The 20167-nt window shown below is 35.8% G+C and overlaps 1 protein-coding gene across 1 annotated transcript in view; it reads left to right on the top strand.

Moving 5' to 3' along the window:
• trpm7 (transient receptor potential cation channel subfamily M member 7) overlaps positions 1 to 20167 on the top strand; it is a 53561-nt gene that overhangs the window by 17037 nt on the left and 16357 nt on the right. The window contains exons 2-24 of the mRNA XM_008122754.2: positions 1730 to 1809; positions 2516 to 2554; positions 2996 to 3194; positions 5110 to 5323; positions 6930 to 7054; positions 7439 to 7610; positions 9552 to 9726; positions 10773 to 10896; positions 11165 to 11237; positions 11944 to 12044; positions 12553 to 12687; positions 12929 to 12982; positions 13246 to 13386; positions 13994 to 14128; positions 14416 to 14696; positions 15159 to 15387; positions 16427 to 16582; positions 17008 to 17151; positions 17249 to 17377; positions 17554 to 17838; positions 18271 to 18445; positions 18860 to 18986; positions 19475 to 19659. Of these exons, the coding sequence (XP_008120961.1) occupies positions 1730 to 1809; positions 2516 to 2554; positions 2996 to 3194; positions 5110 to 5323; positions 6930 to 7054; positions 7439 to 7610; positions 9552 to 9726; positions 10773 to 10896; positions 11165 to 11237; positions 11944 to 12044; positions 12553 to 12687; positions 12929 to 12982; positions 13246 to 13386; positions 13994 to 14128; positions 14416 to 14696; positions 15159 to 15387; positions 16427 to 16582; positions 17008 to 17151; positions 17249 to 17377; positions 17554 to 17838; positions 18271 to 18445; positions 18860 to 18986; positions 19475 to 19659 (3478 nt within the window). The remainder of the gene's footprint in view (positions 1 to 1729; positions 1810 to 2515; positions 2555 to 2995; positions 3195 to 5109; positions 5324 to 6929; positions 7055 to 7438; positions 7611 to 9551; positions 9727 to 10772; positions 10897 to 11164; positions 11238 to 11943; positions 12045 to 12552; positions 12688 to 12928; positions 12983 to 13245; positions 13387 to 13993; positions 14129 to 14415; positions 14697 to 15158; positions 15388 to 16426; positions 16583 to 17007; positions 17152 to 17248; positions 17378 to 17553; positions 17839 to 18270; positions 18446 to 18859; positions 18987 to 19474; positions 19660 to 20167) is intronic.

Here is a 20167-nt window from a genome sequence, read left to right as displayed (position 1 = left end):
CTGCACTTTAGCAGCAGCATGTTGTTATAACCTGTCATCTCCAAAACCTTAAATTAGAGTTAAACTTAGTGGTATAAGACTAATCCACAAAGGAGACTGCTAGTAGTTGTTCAGTATGGATTTCTGCAGAGAGAAAAAAAGGTGGACCTTTTATCCTGAGCAGGTATTTTAAACTCAATTGTTTTGCTAGTTTTGGTTTTAATCGTATTGCCTAATTTAGTATACATTTAAGGTGTATAGAACATTTGAAAAAAGTAAGGTGTATAGTCTCTAGTTCATATAGAGTTTTACAGATCTTTGTTCATTTTTCTCTTGAGATTAAAGTATGGAACATTTTGTATATTGCTTAATATGGTAATTTGCTTTATCCCCATACTGAATGATAGTCATATATAATATAATTTCTCATGCAGATTAACTTCTTTAGAAAGCTGGATTGGACATTTTTTCAATTCAGAAGTTGATGTTTTAAAACATTCTTTTATCTCTTATGTATTATAAGATGCTAAGGTCCATTTATTACTTACATTTTGTCTTCTGTCACAAAATTGCAAGGCGCCTCATTGAAGCATAGCTTGGAGATACGTATATTAGAAGATGTTATTGTTGTGGTGGTGTGCCTTCAAGTTGCTTCCAATTTATGGCTACCCTAAGGAGAACCTATTCTTGGCAAGATTTGTTCAGAGGTCATTTGCCTTCGCCTTCCTCTGGGGAAGAGAGAGTATGATTTGCCACCTGCTATTAAAACCTATACAGCAAGTTACCGCTGATGGAATGGCTGTGGAACTGCCATTGGTGTCTATTAAATAAAGTGATATGAGAATAAAATGCAGTACCTTTGTAAATGTCAGCATCCGTGGCAGTGTTTTGTTTTGTTAGATCATTGTGTGAGACATATAAAGCTACGTCCACTGCAAGGGGTTTTACAAGCAGAACCATGAGAAATCTGAAAGAATGTATTTATGGTAGTATGCATTGTATAATCTCTTGGGCAAATACTTGTAAAACAGCTATTTTCTCTCTTGCCGTTCTTCACATCCAGTATCTCTTCCCCATCCTCCAACTATCGGACATGAAACCGTTCATTATGAGATCATCTCGATTCTAGGCTTGGATTTCCAAGGTTGTTGTTATCCACTCTGATGTTAAGATGATAAATTCATAGTACTGTTCTAAACTCTAAGCTTAGGTGACTTAAAATATGGAGTGGCATCCACTTTTTCCTGACTTGGGAACAGTAGCAATCTTTAATGGTATATTTATGGACCTCTGATCAGACTCTCAACAGTCTGCTTTTTACTCACTCAAGTAATTGAATGCTATACTGTATTTTATATTTTTGTATTTTTCTCACCCAAAAAAAAGTAGGTGCTTAGTATATGTTGCTTGCCCTTGTTCTATCTTGATTTGTGAACTACTGGACCAGACTGTTTATTTATTATATGATATATTACATTTTTTTTAAAAAAGCCCTTTTCTGAGCAACCTTTTTTGTTAATTGTTTTTCTGAATATTCTTATGGAAACCAACTGGTTGATATTTTGCTGCTAATTCTAGTTGTAGCTGTCATTACTCGTTTTCTTTAGTTATTGGTTCTATATCATGAATTCAGCATTTTCTTAGTTTTTGTTTATAAGCCGACTATTGCTATAGGTTGTTAAACATCATAGGCAATTCAGAGATTGTTTATATTATATAGATAAAACTCTGAAATTATTTTGTTTTGCAGTCCCAGAAATCTTGGATAGAAAATACTTTCACCAAACGGGAATGTGTGTATATTATACCAAGTTCAAAGGACCCTCACAGGTAAATTCACATGGATTTCCTTTCAAGCATAGAGTGCAGCACTAACTAATAGAACTGGCAATCCCATGACCCCTTGTGGACAGTGTAGACCCCTATACCGCCCAAACCTTTTCTGAAGATTGACAGAGTTACAGAATAGAACTGAGATGTGAGCTAGGAGTTCTGAAAGAATTGTGGGGATTTTGTGAAATTACGTGTAGATAAGAGCTAGAATTTACATACAACAGTAGAGGTGGGCATGGTTTCCTTGAGTGAGTCTATCCATCTATGATGGCATGGACAATCCAACTTTATTATTCAATTATACATCTTCAAGATCTTGTCTAGTTCCTTCAAAATTGCTTTCCCAAGTCCTAATCTTTTTCTAATTTCTTGTCCGAAGCCTCCCAATTGATTAATTAGCCTAGGTATAGAAAATCATGAACTAGTTCAGTAGCTCCTGGATGTTGTTATTGAAACACTCCAAAGACGTAGAACGATTTCCTAAATACATGTTTTTCATTTTAATTTAGAGATTCCATTTTATCTCATTAAAAGTTATTTGAATCCAAATAAAATGATGTGGACTAACTATGGTGGACAATACATATTTTATGCATGCTGCAGCAAAAGTACATATGCAGATATTTTAAGGATGATCTCAGTCAAATTTAGACATAATACTCCGGGAAAATATCACATTACTTTTCTGTATTCTTTATCATAGATGCCTTCCAGGATGTCAAATTTGTCAGCAACTTGTCAGGTAGGTATGCAGCTTTCCAAATGAAGTAACCACAACTTTGTTTGTAAAAGATTTATTGCTTGAAGATAGTTTGTGCCTCCAAGCCATTTCTTTTTTTAAAAAAAGAATATTTTTTCTTTAGAAAATATAATTTAAAAGAAAACAATATGTCGCTCCCATTACAGCATTTTAGACATTAGGCATAATCTCTTTCCAAATGATCATTCTGCATATATCTACTCTGAATTTTGTTATGTGGCGTTTGAAGCAAGAGCTACTGTTCTGTCAGAACCCATCAGAGTGTGAGACCTCCGTTACCTTTTTATTAAAAAGATACAATAATCTTATCAGAAGTAGCAAGCATTCATGATTCAACAGTGTATATCCAGTAATATGAGAATGAGCCAAGGCTTGTGAAGTTATTGCTGTGTGTCTTCCTGATTTCTTAATAATTATCCGCAGGTGCTGCTGTGGCCGCTTAGTCCGGCAACATGCTTGCTTCACTGCAAGTCTTGCCATGAAATATTCAGATGTGAAACTGGGTGAAAATTTTAATCAGGAAATAGAAGAGTGGTCAGTGGAAAAACATACCGAACAGAGTTCAACAGATGCTTATGGTATCATTAACTTTCAAGGAGGTTCTCATTCCTATCGAGCCAAGGTATGTATCAAGGGATTATTTGTCTGCAAGTAGCACAACTGACGACAATTGCTTTTGGAATAAAACTCAAATTAAATACAATAGGCAGGCCTATTTTGTGAGGGGTTTGTTCCAGGATCCTTTGCATAATACGGTTTTCATTTAATCTGGAACCTTATTTTTCTTTCCTGAAATGAATGAAGGCTGATACTATGGAATGGCTTTGGAGGACTTAGAAAATATCTGGAGAGTTGTTATCTTACACTTCCAGCATGATACTGTGGAAAGCTTGCAATGGAACTTTAAGCAGACATTTACTGTAGAATCACATTGGGGGCCTCGAGAGACTACTATAGTCAGTATTAAACTCTTCAGAGCTACTCTGTACATAAAAGAAACTGCATTCAGTCAGCTTGTGTAACAAGCAAGCCTACTGTAACCAATAGAAGATAAAAATTGCATTAATTTGATAAAACATGGAGGTAATATCATGCATAGAAAGATATGCGAAGGGGAAAAGAAGGAAGATACTGAGAGGACCAGAAACACGTGACAAAATGGAGAAGGAAGAGTCATTCCTGCCAAATTTGGTTCCCCCTCCTTTTCCTGTGTGCTGTGTTGTTCACTCGGTATTCTTTTTCTTTACTTTTGCCTGAGAACAGAGATTCGCAGGACAGAGGAAGAGGGAGTAGGATCTGCAGTGTAACGGAGGTTGCACAGGGCCAACTCCTCTTTTCTGCTTGCCATTAGTCTCATGTTTCTCCAGGGAAATCAAGAGAGATGCCAGATGGAACAGTGGAACAGAGATTTGTGGCAGGGGAGGAACCGTCCCCACCTGCACATTCACCATCATTTTCCTGGTGGATCCAGTTCCTCTTGCTGCTTTTATGTCCTGCTTGTTTCTATTTTCCCTTGGTACTCCTTTGCCCAGGTGGAACAGAGATTCGCAGAACACAGAAAGAGAAAAAAAGGAGCTGGATCTGCAGCATAAATGAAGCAATACAGGGATAGCTACCTTCTCATATATGTACCATAAATCTATGTTCTGCCCAGGAAAGTTAGGAGGGTACCTGGTAGAACAGAGATTCACGGTGCACACACCTCCCATGTAGCCCCTCACTTACCTCCTCAGATTGGGCTGTCAATCAGATGAACAAACAAATCTTTATTATGTCATAGACCAGCATAAGGAGAGTGGGGTACAGTCTTGTAAAAGTGTTACACATTAAAATCGCATTCCAAACTCACGAATAATCAAAACCACAAATGTGAAACCCACAAAAGTGGAGGAACGTCTGTATTATTGCATGCAACCTTTCCTTAATCCGCTCTGGCCACCAGTAACCATAATTGTATATCATGTCCAAATTTGGGCAAACCCTGGTTACTTTTAATAACAGCTTGTTTTCATTCTCGATTTTTTAAAAAAAAAAACCTAGTTGTTGTTGGGATGGCCTGTGGGTATTATTAGTAAGCACATATTGCCTCTGATTAGGGCATCACAGTAAAATAGTTATTGAAAATGAGAATAATTGGAGAGCGAACTGGTAACCTCAAGTTTCCTGGTAACAACCCAGCGACCTCTGAACTGGGTCTGAGTGCTGTTCTTTTCTTTACAATGCATATATCTATTGTAATTCCAGAAACAGCAATAAATAATTGATTGTTGTATGTATAAGCCTTTGACAACACAAATAATTGATTTCTTGTTAAGCGTATGCTGCATTATGAGTGTCTGAAAAACACTCCCATTTAAAAAAGACATTGTGTCATTCAAAATGACATGGTGTCCCTAATTCTTACAAGAGGATCAGGATTTATACTGGACAACTACAACTGTACTATGTATGTCAGTTGTAGTTTATACAAATGTGGGCTATATTTTCCTGGTTTTAAAAATATGTATTCTTTATAAATATGTATTCTTTTTCATTAGTATGTCCGATTGTCTTATGACACCAAACCTGAAGCCATCCTACAACTTATGCTTAAAGAATGGCAGATGGAATTGCCAAAACTTGTCATTTCTGTTCATGGAGGGATGCAGAAATTTGAGCTTCATCCACGCATCAAGCAATTGCTTGGTAAAGGACTTATTAAAGCTGCAGTGACAACAGGAGCCTGGATTATAACTGGAGGAGTGAATACAGGTGAAACCTCAGCTCTAAATATATTGTCCAGTTCACAGGCACTTGAGAAAATGCAATCCATTACCAGTCTGATTACAGGCAGTGCCTAAGTTACAAACATACGATTTAGAAACGACACAGGGAGAACAGGGGTGAGAGGCCAGTTCAAGAAGATATTAGCTCAGTAAAATACACTTTATTTTGTATCTGAAAGGTCCGTGTTTCAACTTGGAATCTCTAAATAGCACTCAGGAAAGACCCATCTCATACTCTGCTGCTAGACAGTATAAACAATATTAAATGTGATACATCTACACACAGAAGAAAATACTCATTAGTGTCCCCAAATTATAATTCAAGATAGGATGTCCCTGCTTGAACTTCTAAGCACTCAGAAAGATCTCTCCGTGATACCTGACTCAAAAAAGACTTTACCATAATTAAACTATCCTGTGATAACCCCGTGCTTCGATTTCCTTTCACTAAAATGAAAAAATGTTCCCTAACAAACATAGAGTTAATAATGTGAAATGCTTCCTTCCTTCCAGTTGTTGTTGAAGCACCCTTAATGTATTGGCTGGTGTATTTTATGTCTTAAGTATTTTAATCTTTAGAGACTCCATGTATCTCCTTGAGAACTATTTACAAGTTCAGAGGTTTTAAATGTACTTATAACACATGACGTTCAGTCATATACTAGAAGAGAGATGCTTCTTTCTCATCTGGTTCTGCTAGATTTTGCTATTCCTTCAGTGGCAGTTCACCTTTAGATTTGCTTGTTGTTTTTCAGTGACTTCCAGTGTTACCGGTACCAGTGCTCAGCCTTTTAAACTGAACAGATACATTTTACCTTTCTTTTTTGTGAGCTAAAGCACAAAGTATTTAGCAAAAAAGTTGGTGTGTTTCTTACTATAAATATTATTTAATGCCTCCATTATGTTGCATAGTAACATAAATTTCTAGGTGAATTCTAGGAATGGCTTCTTCAAAAGAAGTTGAAGGTGTAGGGTATATGATTAAGCAACGAAATTAAGGTAGACAGATTTTCAAGCATCTTCAAGAAGGTAGGCAAGAGCAGTAGGGTGTAATTTATAGTGATGATAAGACAGGAAGCAGAGAAATTAAATTACAGGAAATCTGTCAAGCAGTGCATTTGCAAAACCTTCTGAGTGTTAAAGGAAAAGCAGCCTGGAACAAACTGTTCATAAGGAAAGTTTATAGCTAGACAGGTTGTAGAGATATGCTGGACAATGTACACCAGTTTTTGCAGATAGTTTCAATGTATTTCACTTTTTAAGGTTGCATGGTAGTTGTGGTAACATACTGATCCAGTTCTAACTAATGGTGAAGTTGTGCTTTATTTGTTGTACAGACTAAATAAATAATTCAGGCCTAGTCTTGTGCTTCACCAACAAAAGAGATTTATTGGTTATTGAGTTCTAAAACAATGAAATGAGAATAATAGTATTTATGTAGTGAGAGGATGGTTACTGTATTTCACTTTCAGTGGTAAATTAAGCTCTTGTTGGCTAGGATGTTTCATCCTAACTATGAGTATTGTGGATAAATATGTCAAATAGAAGGACATAATTTTCGTAAGACAATGATATTCCTTATTCCTGAACAGGAGTTGCAAAACATGTGGGTGATGCTCTTAAGGAACATGCCTCTCGATCATCTCGAAAGATTTGCACTATTGGAATTGCTCCGTGGGGAGTGATTGAAAACAGAAACGATCTCGTTGGGAGAGATGTAAGTTTAGCCAGTTTTGCACTTGTGCTCATAACTGGCACGATTACTTTAAGGCTTTGATCTGAAGTTGCCTGTCTCAAAAAATGTCATAATCATATCAGAATATCCAAAGGAATGTTCTAATGCAGTAACCATGATTTAACAAGATTGCTTACATTGGTTGAACATTTTCATCCTTACTGTATTCTCTCTTAATTGTTTTAATGAAAATCCAGGGGCAGCATTCTCCTTTTATTAAAGCGTATTTTGTTGTTGCTGCAAGGCTGAATCAGAGCTTTTCAGCTGGTTAAAAAACAGATCATCCAACAAGTGAAGTGGTTTTGAAAAACAATTAAGATTTATATCTATCTGAAGAGAGTTTTTTTTATTTTGGTCTTTGTTTAGGTGGTCGCCCCGTATCAAACCCTTTTAAATCCTTTAAGTAAACTAAATGTCCTGAATAATCTTCATTCACATTTCATCCTGGTGGATGATGGAACAGTTGGTAAATATGGAGCTGAAGTAAAGCTGCGACGAGAACTGGAAAAAACAATCAACCTGCAAAGGATCCATGCAAGTATGTATGAGTTGTGATTTGTAAATTATATAGCCTTTAGATAGGAAATTGGACTGGATGATCCTTGTGGTCTTTTCTGTGGTTCTATGAAATGGAAAACGTTATATGCTGGGGAATGTATGCTACAGTGATAACAGTTTTCCTCACTTGTATAATTGAGAAAGAGAAATGGGATGGCAAGTTTCCCTATTTAGAAATCTGCCTGTATGTGTGTATGTGCCTTCAGGTACTCTGTCAACCAGAATTTCAAAGGTTCTTCTTAGGGAAGGAATATTCAGAGGTGGTTTTGCCAGTTCCTTCCTCTGAAATATAGCCTACAGCACCTGGTTTTCATTGAGTCTCACATCCAAGCACTAATTAGGGCTGCTTGGCTTCCAAGGCCAACCAGGTTCTGATGCCTTTAGGATATTTATGCTCATTTAGATAAACAGGGATATATGCTGGTCTTCTTTTTGTGGAAGTTTTAGAGAATTGTGGATAATTCAGAAGCAACCCTTCCTTTAAGTGCCTTTAATACCCCCAAAATTTTATTTGACTAACTTTTGACAAAAAGAAGCCTTTACATACATACTCTATAGCAGTTGTAGCTGAGGGTTATGTTTTCCTGTGTAAAGTTATTATATATTTACACTTTTCCTGTGTTCTGTTTATATTTGTGCTGACTTCGTTGGCTGCAGTTTAATTACGCCTTCAACATGTGTAAGCCACACTTTAGATTCTGTGTATGAATAACTGTATTTAAAATGTGCACAGCTCAGCATCTTAAGTTGCTTTTGGACTAGAAGAGCTATGTTAGATCTAGTATTATGTTATGAATGTTAGCTTTCTAGCTGATAGTTATCTGTATAGAGTATGTTTAAATATTCAGTGAATATAGATATGTGCAGTCTGAATTAAAAACACTAACCTTGAACTGAAAAGAATGGTGGGTTTTTGTATTTCCTCTCACTGTTTCGTTACTTCCCACAAAGGACATTCCAAATGCATGCAAGTGCCAGATTGCAAGCTAACTTCTGACATTTTTATGTTGTTGTAGTTGCAGGGTAGCATCCAATGGCCTCTGAATTTTTTTTCAGAATAGTAAGCTTTAAAAACTATTAATTATTCAAGTTTCCCAAGAGAAAACTGCAAGCCTATTCATGGCTCCATCCTCCAGAATTCTGGGATTTGTAGTTTGGTAAACCTGAAGAGTTGTCTGCCAGAGAAGGCCCAATACAGCACAAAACCATAAACCCCAAGATTTGATATGATGGGAGACATGGTAGTTATAGTGATGCCAAACTGCTATGAGTCTGCAGTCTGAACACACCCAGAGAATCTGATGTTTACCAACAACAGATATGGGATGGGGAGAGGAAGACTTCAAATATAGCATATTTCTAGCCTTTATTTTTTATTGCATTTATATCCCAGGTACATAAGGTTCCCAGCCTATCTTCTGTCTGTAAACACTAGCCAGAACTAGACCTGCTTATCAAAGATAATGTGTCATGTGTCTTAAAACCTGCTTGGTGAATTCTTGGAAACTAGAGGAGTTAAGTTTTTTCCATTGTCAAAAAGAAATATACAGCTTGCACTAACTAGTAAGACCAGAACAAACTATACACAATGGAGAAAGCACACAGGAAATGGTTCAAAATAAAGGACTGGCTTGATGACGCAGAGTGCAAAATAGCTTATGTGTTAGATATTATAGAAATACCCTTATGATAGTTTCTGGTCCTTTTAACTCCTTTTGAATACAAAGTAGCTTTTAGTACAAAATATTTACCTGTAATAGCCGTAAGGCTGTTAAGAATTGTTGGAGTTGAAGTCCAAAACACCTGGAAGGCCGAAGTTTGTCCATGACTGGACTATAGTATGCTTTATTAAAAGAAGAAGAAAGAGTAATCAGCTGTATTTGTCTTTGTCCCCATCCCCCCCGCAACTTGTTTTGTGCAGGAATTGGCCAGGGTGTCCCTGTGGTGGCACTTATATTTGAAGGAGGCCCCAATGTTGTCCTTACAGTTTTGGAATACCTTCAGGAAAGTCCTCCTGTGCCAGTGGTGGTCTGTGAAGGAACTGGCAGAGCGGCAGACATCTTGGCTTATGTATATAAGCAAACAGAAGAGGGAGGGTAAGTAACCATCAATATGAACACACAAAGCTGCTTTCTTTTGAGTCAGAGATTTGATCTATCTTGGCTTATATTGTTTCCTCCTAAAGGATGCAGACAGCATTGTTTTTTAAATGAATTCAGGACTCAAAGGCCAGAATAATTGCATCCCTTAGTATTCTGTCAGAGCAATAATAGGAGTATAATATCCAGGTTGCATGAATGAATAAGCCCACTGTATTTTCTACTAGTTAGGCAGCATTTTGAGTTCTGTATCAGCTTCTGAATGCATCTTTGACAAGTTAGTCTTCCTTTGGTAAAGAGTGGTCTTTCTTCGACGAAGAGTGGCCTAAAATCCAAGTCTCGTGAAGAATACATGAAAGCGGGTTATATTCAGTCAGGGAAAGAGCTGATTAAAAGAAAACATGATTCACGGCTTCAAATATGTTAAAGGCTGTTGTGCAGAATATGAAAGCATGGCCCTGGGGCTGCATGTGGCTCCCGTGGCTTCTTTGTGCAACCATTATAAACTCCCAGAAAAGAAAGATTATAAATTCCCCCCAAAAAGGATGAATCCCAGAAGACAATCATGATGGTATTTCTTCCCACCCCCCAAATGAGTGCATCTCTCAGAAGGTCCCAGAGCAGAAAATTAGCTCCTATACCAGCTGTAATTGCCCATTTCTGTATTGATTTACACAGTGGAGTGATGGCCATCTGTTAGGTATATAGCATAAGCTGTATTGAGTGAGGACCATACCAGATGTTTCTCTTCCAAATATCTTTCAACTTTGATTTTATGGCCTTGCCACCTTCTTGCAGGCAAAGATTATCTTACTTTACCTCTGACTTTTAGTTCCCTTGCATGTGAGGAAAATTTCACCTGTCTGTATTTTGAAATAGCAGAGCATTTTCTTGAGAAGACACAGCTTATATAAGAGTTCTGTGTTTTGAAGGTCAAGAGTTTGCTATGAGGCTTATTTTAAAAAAAGAAAGTGGTGCCTCCTATATTTATCCAGTGATACAGCATTTCTTTCTTGCCTTTTTATTTTTTGGAAAAAAATCAGAAATATTCCTGATGGAGTCGAACCCGAAATCATTTCAACCATCAAAAAGACATTTAATTTTGGCCAGAGTGAAGCAATTCATTTGTTCCAGACATTGCTGGAGTGCATGAAAAAAAGAGAGCTTGTAAGTGAATATCTTGTGTAGTGCACAATGATAATAAGATAGTTATTTTCACAACTCTATTCTGCATTGTATACATTTATAAATGTTTGAATTTATGAACAGTTAAAATCGTTAATCCCAGACACTTTTATTATTTCTAGGCCATTTAATTGTTATTCAGTTGTATAAATTTGGATTTTTGTATACATTGGAGCTGAATTGTTTGGGTTTGTATGCAAAGACAAATGAGCAGTTCTATAAAACCTTTTCCCTAACATTTTAAAAACAGATCACCGTATTCCATATTGGGTCTGATGAACATCAGGATATTGATGTTGCCATTCTTACAGCACTACTAAAAGGTATGTTTTGGCCCTTGAAAACATGTCATAGTTAGAACTATATTGAACATACTTGGAGTGGGAGATTTTCCCTAAAACTACTGGAAAAAAATCTCACATCCTCGATCACCTTTCTCTACTATTGTTCTCTGCTTTCTTACTGGCAAATATACTACTGTTGTGGAACTACTCCCCTTCTTGAATGCATATCCTTTCAGTAGTATTCCCAATTAAATAGATATCATCTGCATTGTTATGTATTGGCAGCACATACTACATGACTGATCAGATGCAGCCATGCGAGTACTAGGGTTTTAGCTATGAATAGATTTTTAATTGGTTTTAAGGGTTTAAACTGTTTTTTTTAATACTGTTAATGTTTAATTCCATTTTAATATTTGTATATTTGTAGGTTTTAATTGTATTGGACTTATTGTGAGCTGCTCTATGTCTCTTTGAAATCCAGCTTAACAATAGCCTATAGTTTGTAGGGGCAACTGTATCATACATTCGGCTTTTAATCATTTCAATTTCAAAAATCTTTCCACAGTATTATAATTTTGACATATTTTATTCATGAAATTGATATATTCTGCTTGGTGTTATTTTTCATAACTTAAGCAAAATCATTTAGTCAGTTTTTAATTTGCATTACTTGATTCCTTGTGAAAATAGATTTACACGATCAATGAGTTCGAATCTGCTTTTATGTTGTTGTTTTTTTTAGGTACAAATGCTTCTGCATTTGACCAGCTTGTCCTTACTCTTGCATGGGATAGAGTTGACATTGCCAAAAATCACGTTTTTGTTTATGGACAACAGTGGCTGGTAGGTAGACATCATAGTTGCAATAGTTGAATGTTCAAACCACATTGGCTTTTACATTCATTTGGCCTGCCTTTTTAGTTTTTAGATCAGTAGGTTACTGGTGCTTTGATAGAACTTATTTCACGTTTAGCGAAAATATTATTTTGGCTCATTGCTTTCCTTTGTCAAGTTTTGTATTTCAAGTTGAGCATCCCTTATCCAGATTTCCAAAAATCCATAATACTCAAGTGATACATTGGATGGTTCAATATACACAAACTTCATTCAATGCACAAAATTATGGAAAATATTGAAATTATCTACAGGCTATTATGAAACATAAATAATTTTCATGTTTAGACTTTTGGTCCCATTCCCAAGATACCTATTTATGTACATATAGGCAAATGCAGATATTTCAAAATTCGGAATCTAAGACACTTCTGGTCCCATACATTTTGGATAAAGGATTCTTAACCCATACCATATATTATTTAATTCTATTGTAATAATTGTTTTATAACTTTAGGTTGGATCTTTGGAGCAGGCAATGTTAGATGCCCTTGTGATGGACAGAGTTGCCTTTGTGAAACTTCTTATTGAAAATGGAGTGAGCATGCACAAATTTCTCACAATCCCGAGACTTGAAGAACTTTATAACACTGTAAGTTGATGACAGTTCAGTTGTAAGAATGCTGTTTTTTTAAAAAAAATAATAATGTAAAAGTGAATGTTTTAGTTACACCTTCCACTTGATGGGGCTTTAGAGTTTTTTCTGATTTTATAAAAATACTATAAACAAGACAAGAGTATTGAATATTACATTTTGAATTTGTTGTTGTACTTGTGTCTTATAACATGTTGAAATTTATCTGAAATTTTGAATTTTTCCACTCCACCTCAAGAAACAAGGCCCAACAAATCCAGCATTATTCCACCTCGTCCGAGATGTGAAACAGGTAGGGATTTTAACCAATAAATACTTCCATGATTTGCATTTCAATATTATTTTCTTCCAGTTTCATGTTAGTCCTATTTCAGCTTACAAAGACAAAACTGTGTTGTAATCTCTGTCTCACATCGTTCATGCACTCAAAAGTGCATGGACTTTATCATTGGGACTCGGCCCTTTTCCTGACTATCTTTGTCCAGAATGATGATGTGCTGTAAAGAGATTGTAATGTATTTTACATATCCTGAACGAATGTCACTTTGTCCTCAGGGAAACCTTCCTCCTGGATATAAACTTACTTTGATTGATGTGGGACTTGTTGTCGAGTATTTGATGGGAGGAACCTATAGATGTACTTACACACGAAAACGCTTTAGAGTGATATACAACAGCCTCAGTAGCAGCAATCGGGTATGTGGTCCTTCAGGGTGAAATGTTTAATCAATTCAGTGTAATCAAAACACGTTTGTTTGTTTATTTATAGGTTTTATTTTTATCCTGATATAGGGACTGAAGGTGGCAAACAATAAATATAAAACAATGAGTCATATTCCAATGCTCAAATGCACACTGGCTCCCAAAATATCTGGTTTGCATGTAATGACTGGCGTTGGAAGGATGTTTCTTTAAAATCTTTTCAATTTTAAGAGCCTTCTTAAGATTTTAACTATCCAACTGTACAATTGCAATTCTGAGGATTTTAATATTAAAATTTGACTGGATTTGACCTAAAGCATTTTGCTTGCATCATCTCAACAACCTTATAATCTTTGAAAGAAGCCACCATTATTCCAGCATTAGTAGTGAAGTTTGTGCTAAAAAACTTGAAACTTTTATAAGGCTCCTAAGTGAACAATTAATTTTCTCATTAGTACACTATTACTATATTAGCCCATTACAAACCAGTTCGGCTTTGTAATCCATTTAAGAAACATTTCAATGATTTACATAATTCTGGCAGCATACTCTCTTTGAAAGAATCTGAATTTATCATTGCGTTGTTTTTTTTCATTTCCAGCGTTCTGGGCGAAATGCTTCGGGAAGCACCCCTCAGTTGCGTAAAAGCCACGAACCTTTTGGGAATAGGGTGGATAAGAAAGAGAAAATGCGACATAATCACTTCATCAAAACTGCACAGCCTTACAAACCAAAGGTATACAGGGCTTATTTCCCTTCTTGATGAGATAAATACAGAGCAAAGAGAACATGTTGGGTTTTTTTGGTGTGAATAATAGCATGAACAAAGTATATTCTTCGATTTAGAAAGAGGTATGTGTTTAGATTAATTAAATTAATGCTTTTGTATAATTTCTTTAAATTAGGGACACTCCTTTATAAGATAGCTGTCAATTCCGATAAAACTGGTGGGAATTGTGTTCATTTTATAAACCATTAAAATTGTACTATTTTCCCTTTTCTCTCTCTCTATTTTACAAAAAGGCTGATACTACTATAGATGAAGGAAAAAAGAAGAAAACCAAAGATGACATCGTAGACATTGATGATCCAGAAACAAGACGCTTTCCTTACCCTCTTAATGAGTTGTTGCTCTGGGCAGTACTGATGAAGAGGCAAAAAATGGCCCTCTTCTTCTGGCAGCATGGTGAAGAGTCCATGGCAAAAGCCTTAGTAGCCTGCAAGCTCTATCGCTCAATGGCCTATGAATCCAAGCAAAGTGACCTTGTTGATGATACCTCAGAGGAACTCAAACAGTATTCCAAGTAAATATTCTATCATTTTAAATATTGTGGAGAGAAGTGGGGTATAAATAAACATAATAATAAATTAGAACATAAATTGGCAATCCTTTAGATGAGTGGTTTTCAACCTGGGATTCCCAGATGTTTTTGGCCTACAGTGCCCAGAAACCCCAGCCAGTTTACCAGCTGTTAAGATTTCTGGGAGTTGAAGGCCAAAAATATCTGGGGACCCCAGGTTGAGAACCACTGCTTTAGATGTTAGAATGGTGGTCAAGATATATAGTTATCCCAATGCAGATAAGCTGAGGCTTTATGTTTTCAATCTTCATACTTAAAATCAAAGTCCATCCATAACTGTACTGAACCCACTGGTTATTCTTTCAGCAAACTATTTGAGATATAATACAGATGGTGACATTTGCATTTCTGTTGCATGTGGCATAACATATTCAACATATCTATATCTTGTAATCCTCCCACCAGTGAATTTGGACAGCTGGCAGTTGAGCTACTAGAGCAGTCATTTCGCCAAGATGAAACTATGGCTATGAAGTTGCTGACATATGAACTGAAAAACTGGAGTAATGCCACCTGCCTTAAACTTGCAGTGTCTTCACGTCTTCGCCCTTTTGTAGCTCATACCTGTACGCAAATGTTGTTGTCTGACATGTGGATGGGAAGACTGAACATGAGGAAGAATTCATGGTACAAGGTAAATATGGTTTTTAAGATTTGAGTTCCTTTTTATTATCACTGTAGCAATGCTTAAATGAAAGGCAATATATTGAACATGCAGCCATGCAAAGTTGTCCTCAGTGTAATCTTTATTGAGGCTTACATGAAATCAAAGGTGTAGGTGATATTGGAATGAACAATAACTCTTCTTTTGATGCTTTTTTATTTTTTAAAAAAGGTACAGAAAGGTAGAAGGCAGAAATCAGGCAAGTAGCTCTTCATCAGAGATGGATATCTAGATCATCATGAGAACTAATATACTACTAAAAATTTAGTGGTGAACCATTAACAGACTGAAATACCTTTATAAAATTTGAAATGTCATTAAGCTTTCTGCAGGTAGTAAAGTAAAAAATGTGATGGAGAAACTGTCTGTATTTGTATTCAAACTGAAGATGAGCAAATGAGAGGGCCTAATGAATTTGGAGAAATCACTAGAATGTAAATGGGGCTGTAAGTTCTCAGACTGGTGTTATGTTAAGGAAACTATGTAACCTAGATTAACAGTAGCAAAACCGCATTTATCTGCATGACATACTGAAAATTTACCATGTTACAATTCTCTTTAAAAGTAGAGCTGTTACAAAAATGACCTTATGTAGCATTTTTAAAAATACGATACACTGTTGTCTATCCTGTGTTCCACTTTGTCACCTCTCATTTGCTTACTTAATCAACTAAGAGTAATACTCCTTTTCCTAGATGAAGATGGGTGTGCTCCAGAATTTATTTCTATGTATTTCACGAAAGTCGAACTAACTTAGTTAATTATATACATTGACTGCAGAAGGCAGCAAATATTGGGGACTGCATATTTTTTCAATAATACTACAAGGTATCATGTGCATAAAAATAAAAATGTAATCATTCTACATATTTTACTTGCTACCTGATACATTTTGCTAAAAAAAACCTAGGGTGCAGAGACTTATGTGTGCTGAGTTGTTCTGTTCGTTTCTTTAATAATACCTCTGATTTGAAATTTACTTCTGAATAACAGTGGATATGTTTTATAGGTGATACTGAGCATCTTAGTTCCTCCTACCATCCTAATGCTGGAATACAAAACCAAGGCAGAAATGTCCCATATTCCTCAGTCTCAGGATGCACATCAGATGACAATGGAAGACAGTGAAAACAACTTCCAAAACATAGCAGAAGAGATTCCAATGGTAACTTCATGCATATGTGCATGCTCCCACACACAACAGATTCTCCTCCTTCGCCTTCTCCTTCTCTCCTTTTTTTATCCTGCTTTTTCTCTCTGAAAAAGAGACTCAATGCAGCTTACAATAAAACCAATACAATACCATTCAAAACCTAAAAACATACGAACATTAACATAGAATTAAATATTAACAACATTTAAACCAAACAGTTAAAACGATTAAAACCGATTGGATCCAGACTGAGCTGAACTTTGAATGCACCAAATGAAATTAGTGAGACAATTTAGTCATGATTGCCTTAAGGTCCCTTGACTACATTGGGACTTCTTTAAGGATGGCTAAGTCTCAGTCCGATGCAATATTTTTAGCAGTAAAAACCAATAGTATTCTTTATACATGATTTTGACAAAGTATTGTTTTTATGTTAGGAAGTATTTAAAGAAGTACGGATCACGGACAGCATGGAAGAGAAGCATGACATGGAGACATTGATAAAACCCAAGAGGCTGCCCATAACACGGAAATTTTATGCCTTCTATCATGCGCCGATAGTAAAGTTCTGGTTTAACACGGTGAGGTTTTTTGTTTAACTCTGGGGGGAATGCATGGAACAATTGCACATAACCTTTATTTACATTTTATCTGTTATATCTGTTTGCTTTTTTGTAGTTGGCATACTTAGGATTCCTGATGCTTTATACTTTTGTGGTTTTGGTGAAAATGGGAGAGCTACCTTCAGTTCAAGAATGGATTGTCATTTCATACATTTTCACGTTGGCTGTTGAGAAAATTCGTGAGGTGGGTTTGTGTCTGTAACATTTGCACTCTTGAGCTTATTATAAAGCCAACACATGTCATTTAAAGCTAGTATGGGCTCTGGATATAAAGCTTGTATGGGCTCTGGCCTTTTAAATAGCTTTGATTCATATTGGACCAAGCTGACTGCTCAATCTCTTTATTAATTTTTATCACAGATCTTTATGTCAGAGGCTGGGAAGATTAGTCAGAAGATTAAAGTATGGTTCAGTGATTATTTCAATGTCAGCGATACAATCGCCATTATCACCTTCTTCATTGGTTTTGTACTAAGATTTGGAGCAAAAGGGGACTTCGATGAACAAACATATGAAATCAATTATGTGTTTGTTGCTGGAAGATTAATCTACTGTCTGAATATAATCTTTTGGTATGTGCGATTATTGGATTTTCTGGCTGTAAACCAACATGCTGGACCTTATGTTATGATGATTGGGAAAATGGTAAGTTCTTTTACTAGAAATAATATTCTTGCAGGTTTTCATTTGTCTTAAAATGTCACACTACTACTGCACTAATTGTATTTTAAATTCAAACTGAGATGTAAAGCACAATCACAAATAGCATCAATGCTATTTTTCTCTCTCTGACTTCTGGCTATCTATTTGAAAAGAAGATGCTCCTTTGCCATCTGTTAATATAAGCTGAGTTTCCACATTTTATTACTTTTTCTGGTAATTCAGACTTAACTTTTAGTGTATGTGCCATTACATTGCTGGGAAGACACTGTATATAGGACAATTCCACAATGAAGTCTACCTTGTTCCCACCTTTAATTTCTAACCGAATTTCCAAGAACCTATGCATGTTTAGTAGTCATTCTATGTGTGTAAATCACATGTATTTTCCTTCACTCTAAATTCTGTTTTTGACAGGTGGCCAACATGTTCTATATTGTAGTTATTATGGCACTTGTTTTGCTCAGTTTTGGAGTCCCTAGGAAAGCAATTCTTTATCCTAATGAAGAGCCATCCTGGATTCTAGCAAAAGATATAGTGTTTCAGCCATATTGGATGATCTTTGGTGAAGTTTATGCCTATGAAATTGATGGTAAGACTTTCTTCTCCTACTTCTCTTATGTAGAAAACCGATTTTTACTTGATCTTTGAGTCGTAATTCCATTTTTAAAAGACTATGTTGGTAGACTTCAACATATGTATTCAATTCAGATAGTCTTTGAAATCAGGTGCTTCATGTTTAAGTACAGTAATATAAATGAAATGTTTCAATATATGTAAAGCCCATTTCGAAAAATTCTTCACGCTTCAGATACATTCTGTTAGAGATAGCAACCTGTATGAATTTCATAGGTTTTTCTTAGCAAAGAATAAACAGAATTGGTTTGCCATTGTTTTCTTCTAAAATACAGCAACACAACTAAAATATTTTTAAACATTGTTTTATATTTGCATCATTGATTAAACTGCAAAAGCTAACAACTGTCTTTTAACTTCTGTTCAAAAGTATGTGCGAATAATACTGAAATTAAAGGTCTATGCGTGACAGGAGCATGGCTGACGCCATTTCTTCAATCTGTCTACCTTTTTGTACAATATATTATCATGGTCAATCTTCTCATCGCCTTTTTCAAGTATGTATACATTTCATATGATACTTTGATTAGTAAATGATTGGTTGTAGTATTATGTGCAGAAATTCGATGCTAATTTTCCTGTACCTTTTTCCAGGATTGCATAGATGAGAATAGGGTCATTCCATGCCAAGTGGTCTAAAATTTTAAAAAGTTCCCACCCTCATGTTCTTCAGTTTTGTTCAAATTTTAGTTGTAGCACCAGTGAGGTGTTGAACTAAGTTTCCCAAAAATTAGAACTCATTTTTGGGGTCTTATAACATTGAAACTCAATGTATAAGAATGGCTTTTTCTGTTGATTTAATGTATTTATTTAATATATTGTATTGTATTTTAACATGCAAACTCTAAATGCCAATTATTTTAAGCAATAATTTTATATTATTGTAATTTTATGTTGTATTTATTCATTTTTCATGTGAATAGTCTATAGTTTAAACATTAATAAACTTATCACTAAAATACATGAACTTTTTTTTCTTTTTTAGCAACGTATACTTACAAGTAAAAGCTATTTCCAACATTGTGTGGAAATACCAGCGTTACCATTTCGTCATGGCTTATCATGAGAAACCTATCCTCCCTCCTCCTCTCATTATACTGAGCCATATGGCATCTTTGTTCTGTTGTATATGCAAGCAAAGAAAGAAGGACAAAACTTCAGATGGGCCAAGTAAGAACTCATTTAAATATGTATCATAGTTCAGTCTTTCTATTACGCAAAATACAGTGATTGGTTTCTGTATCTTACCTATTTTCTGAATCAGAGGAGGGTATGCTTCAGATGATTTACTGACTGGTACCTTTTTCAACAGTTATGAGACCATAAATTGGTCTTACAAGCTTGCAACCTCTGGGGATTTATGTTTATAGTAATTAATGAATGGATATGTTCCCAAAATCTATTTTTCCAGATTAATAGCTTTTAGTCAAAGTATATCTGAGGCATGCATCCCCCCCCCCCCCCATTTTAGGGACTCCAAAACTAGATGTATCTCAGATTTGATGGCATCTTACATTTTGCTAATTTTTAAACTGTCTTACCTCCGAGAAAGGGGGAGGAGGAAGAGCCCCAGCCCCAAATGGTTCTGGTTTTTTAAATAGTTTTACCTCTTCAAGAGGAACAAGAAAGAGGGGTCTGACTGAGCTAAGTGCCTGCTTCTGCTGTCTCCTCAGTGGCT

The sequence above is a fragment of the Anolis carolinensis genome, unplaced genomic scaffold (genome assembly GCF_035594765.1).
Source record: "Anolis carolinensis isolate JA03-04 unplaced genomic scaffold, rAnoCar3.1.pri scaffold_11, whole genome shotgun sequence".
NCBI lineage: Eukaryota > Metazoa > Chordata > Lepidosauria > Squamata > Dactyloidae > Anolis > Anolis carolinensis.
This window is presented reverse-complemented; position numbering and strand designations above follow the sequence as displayed.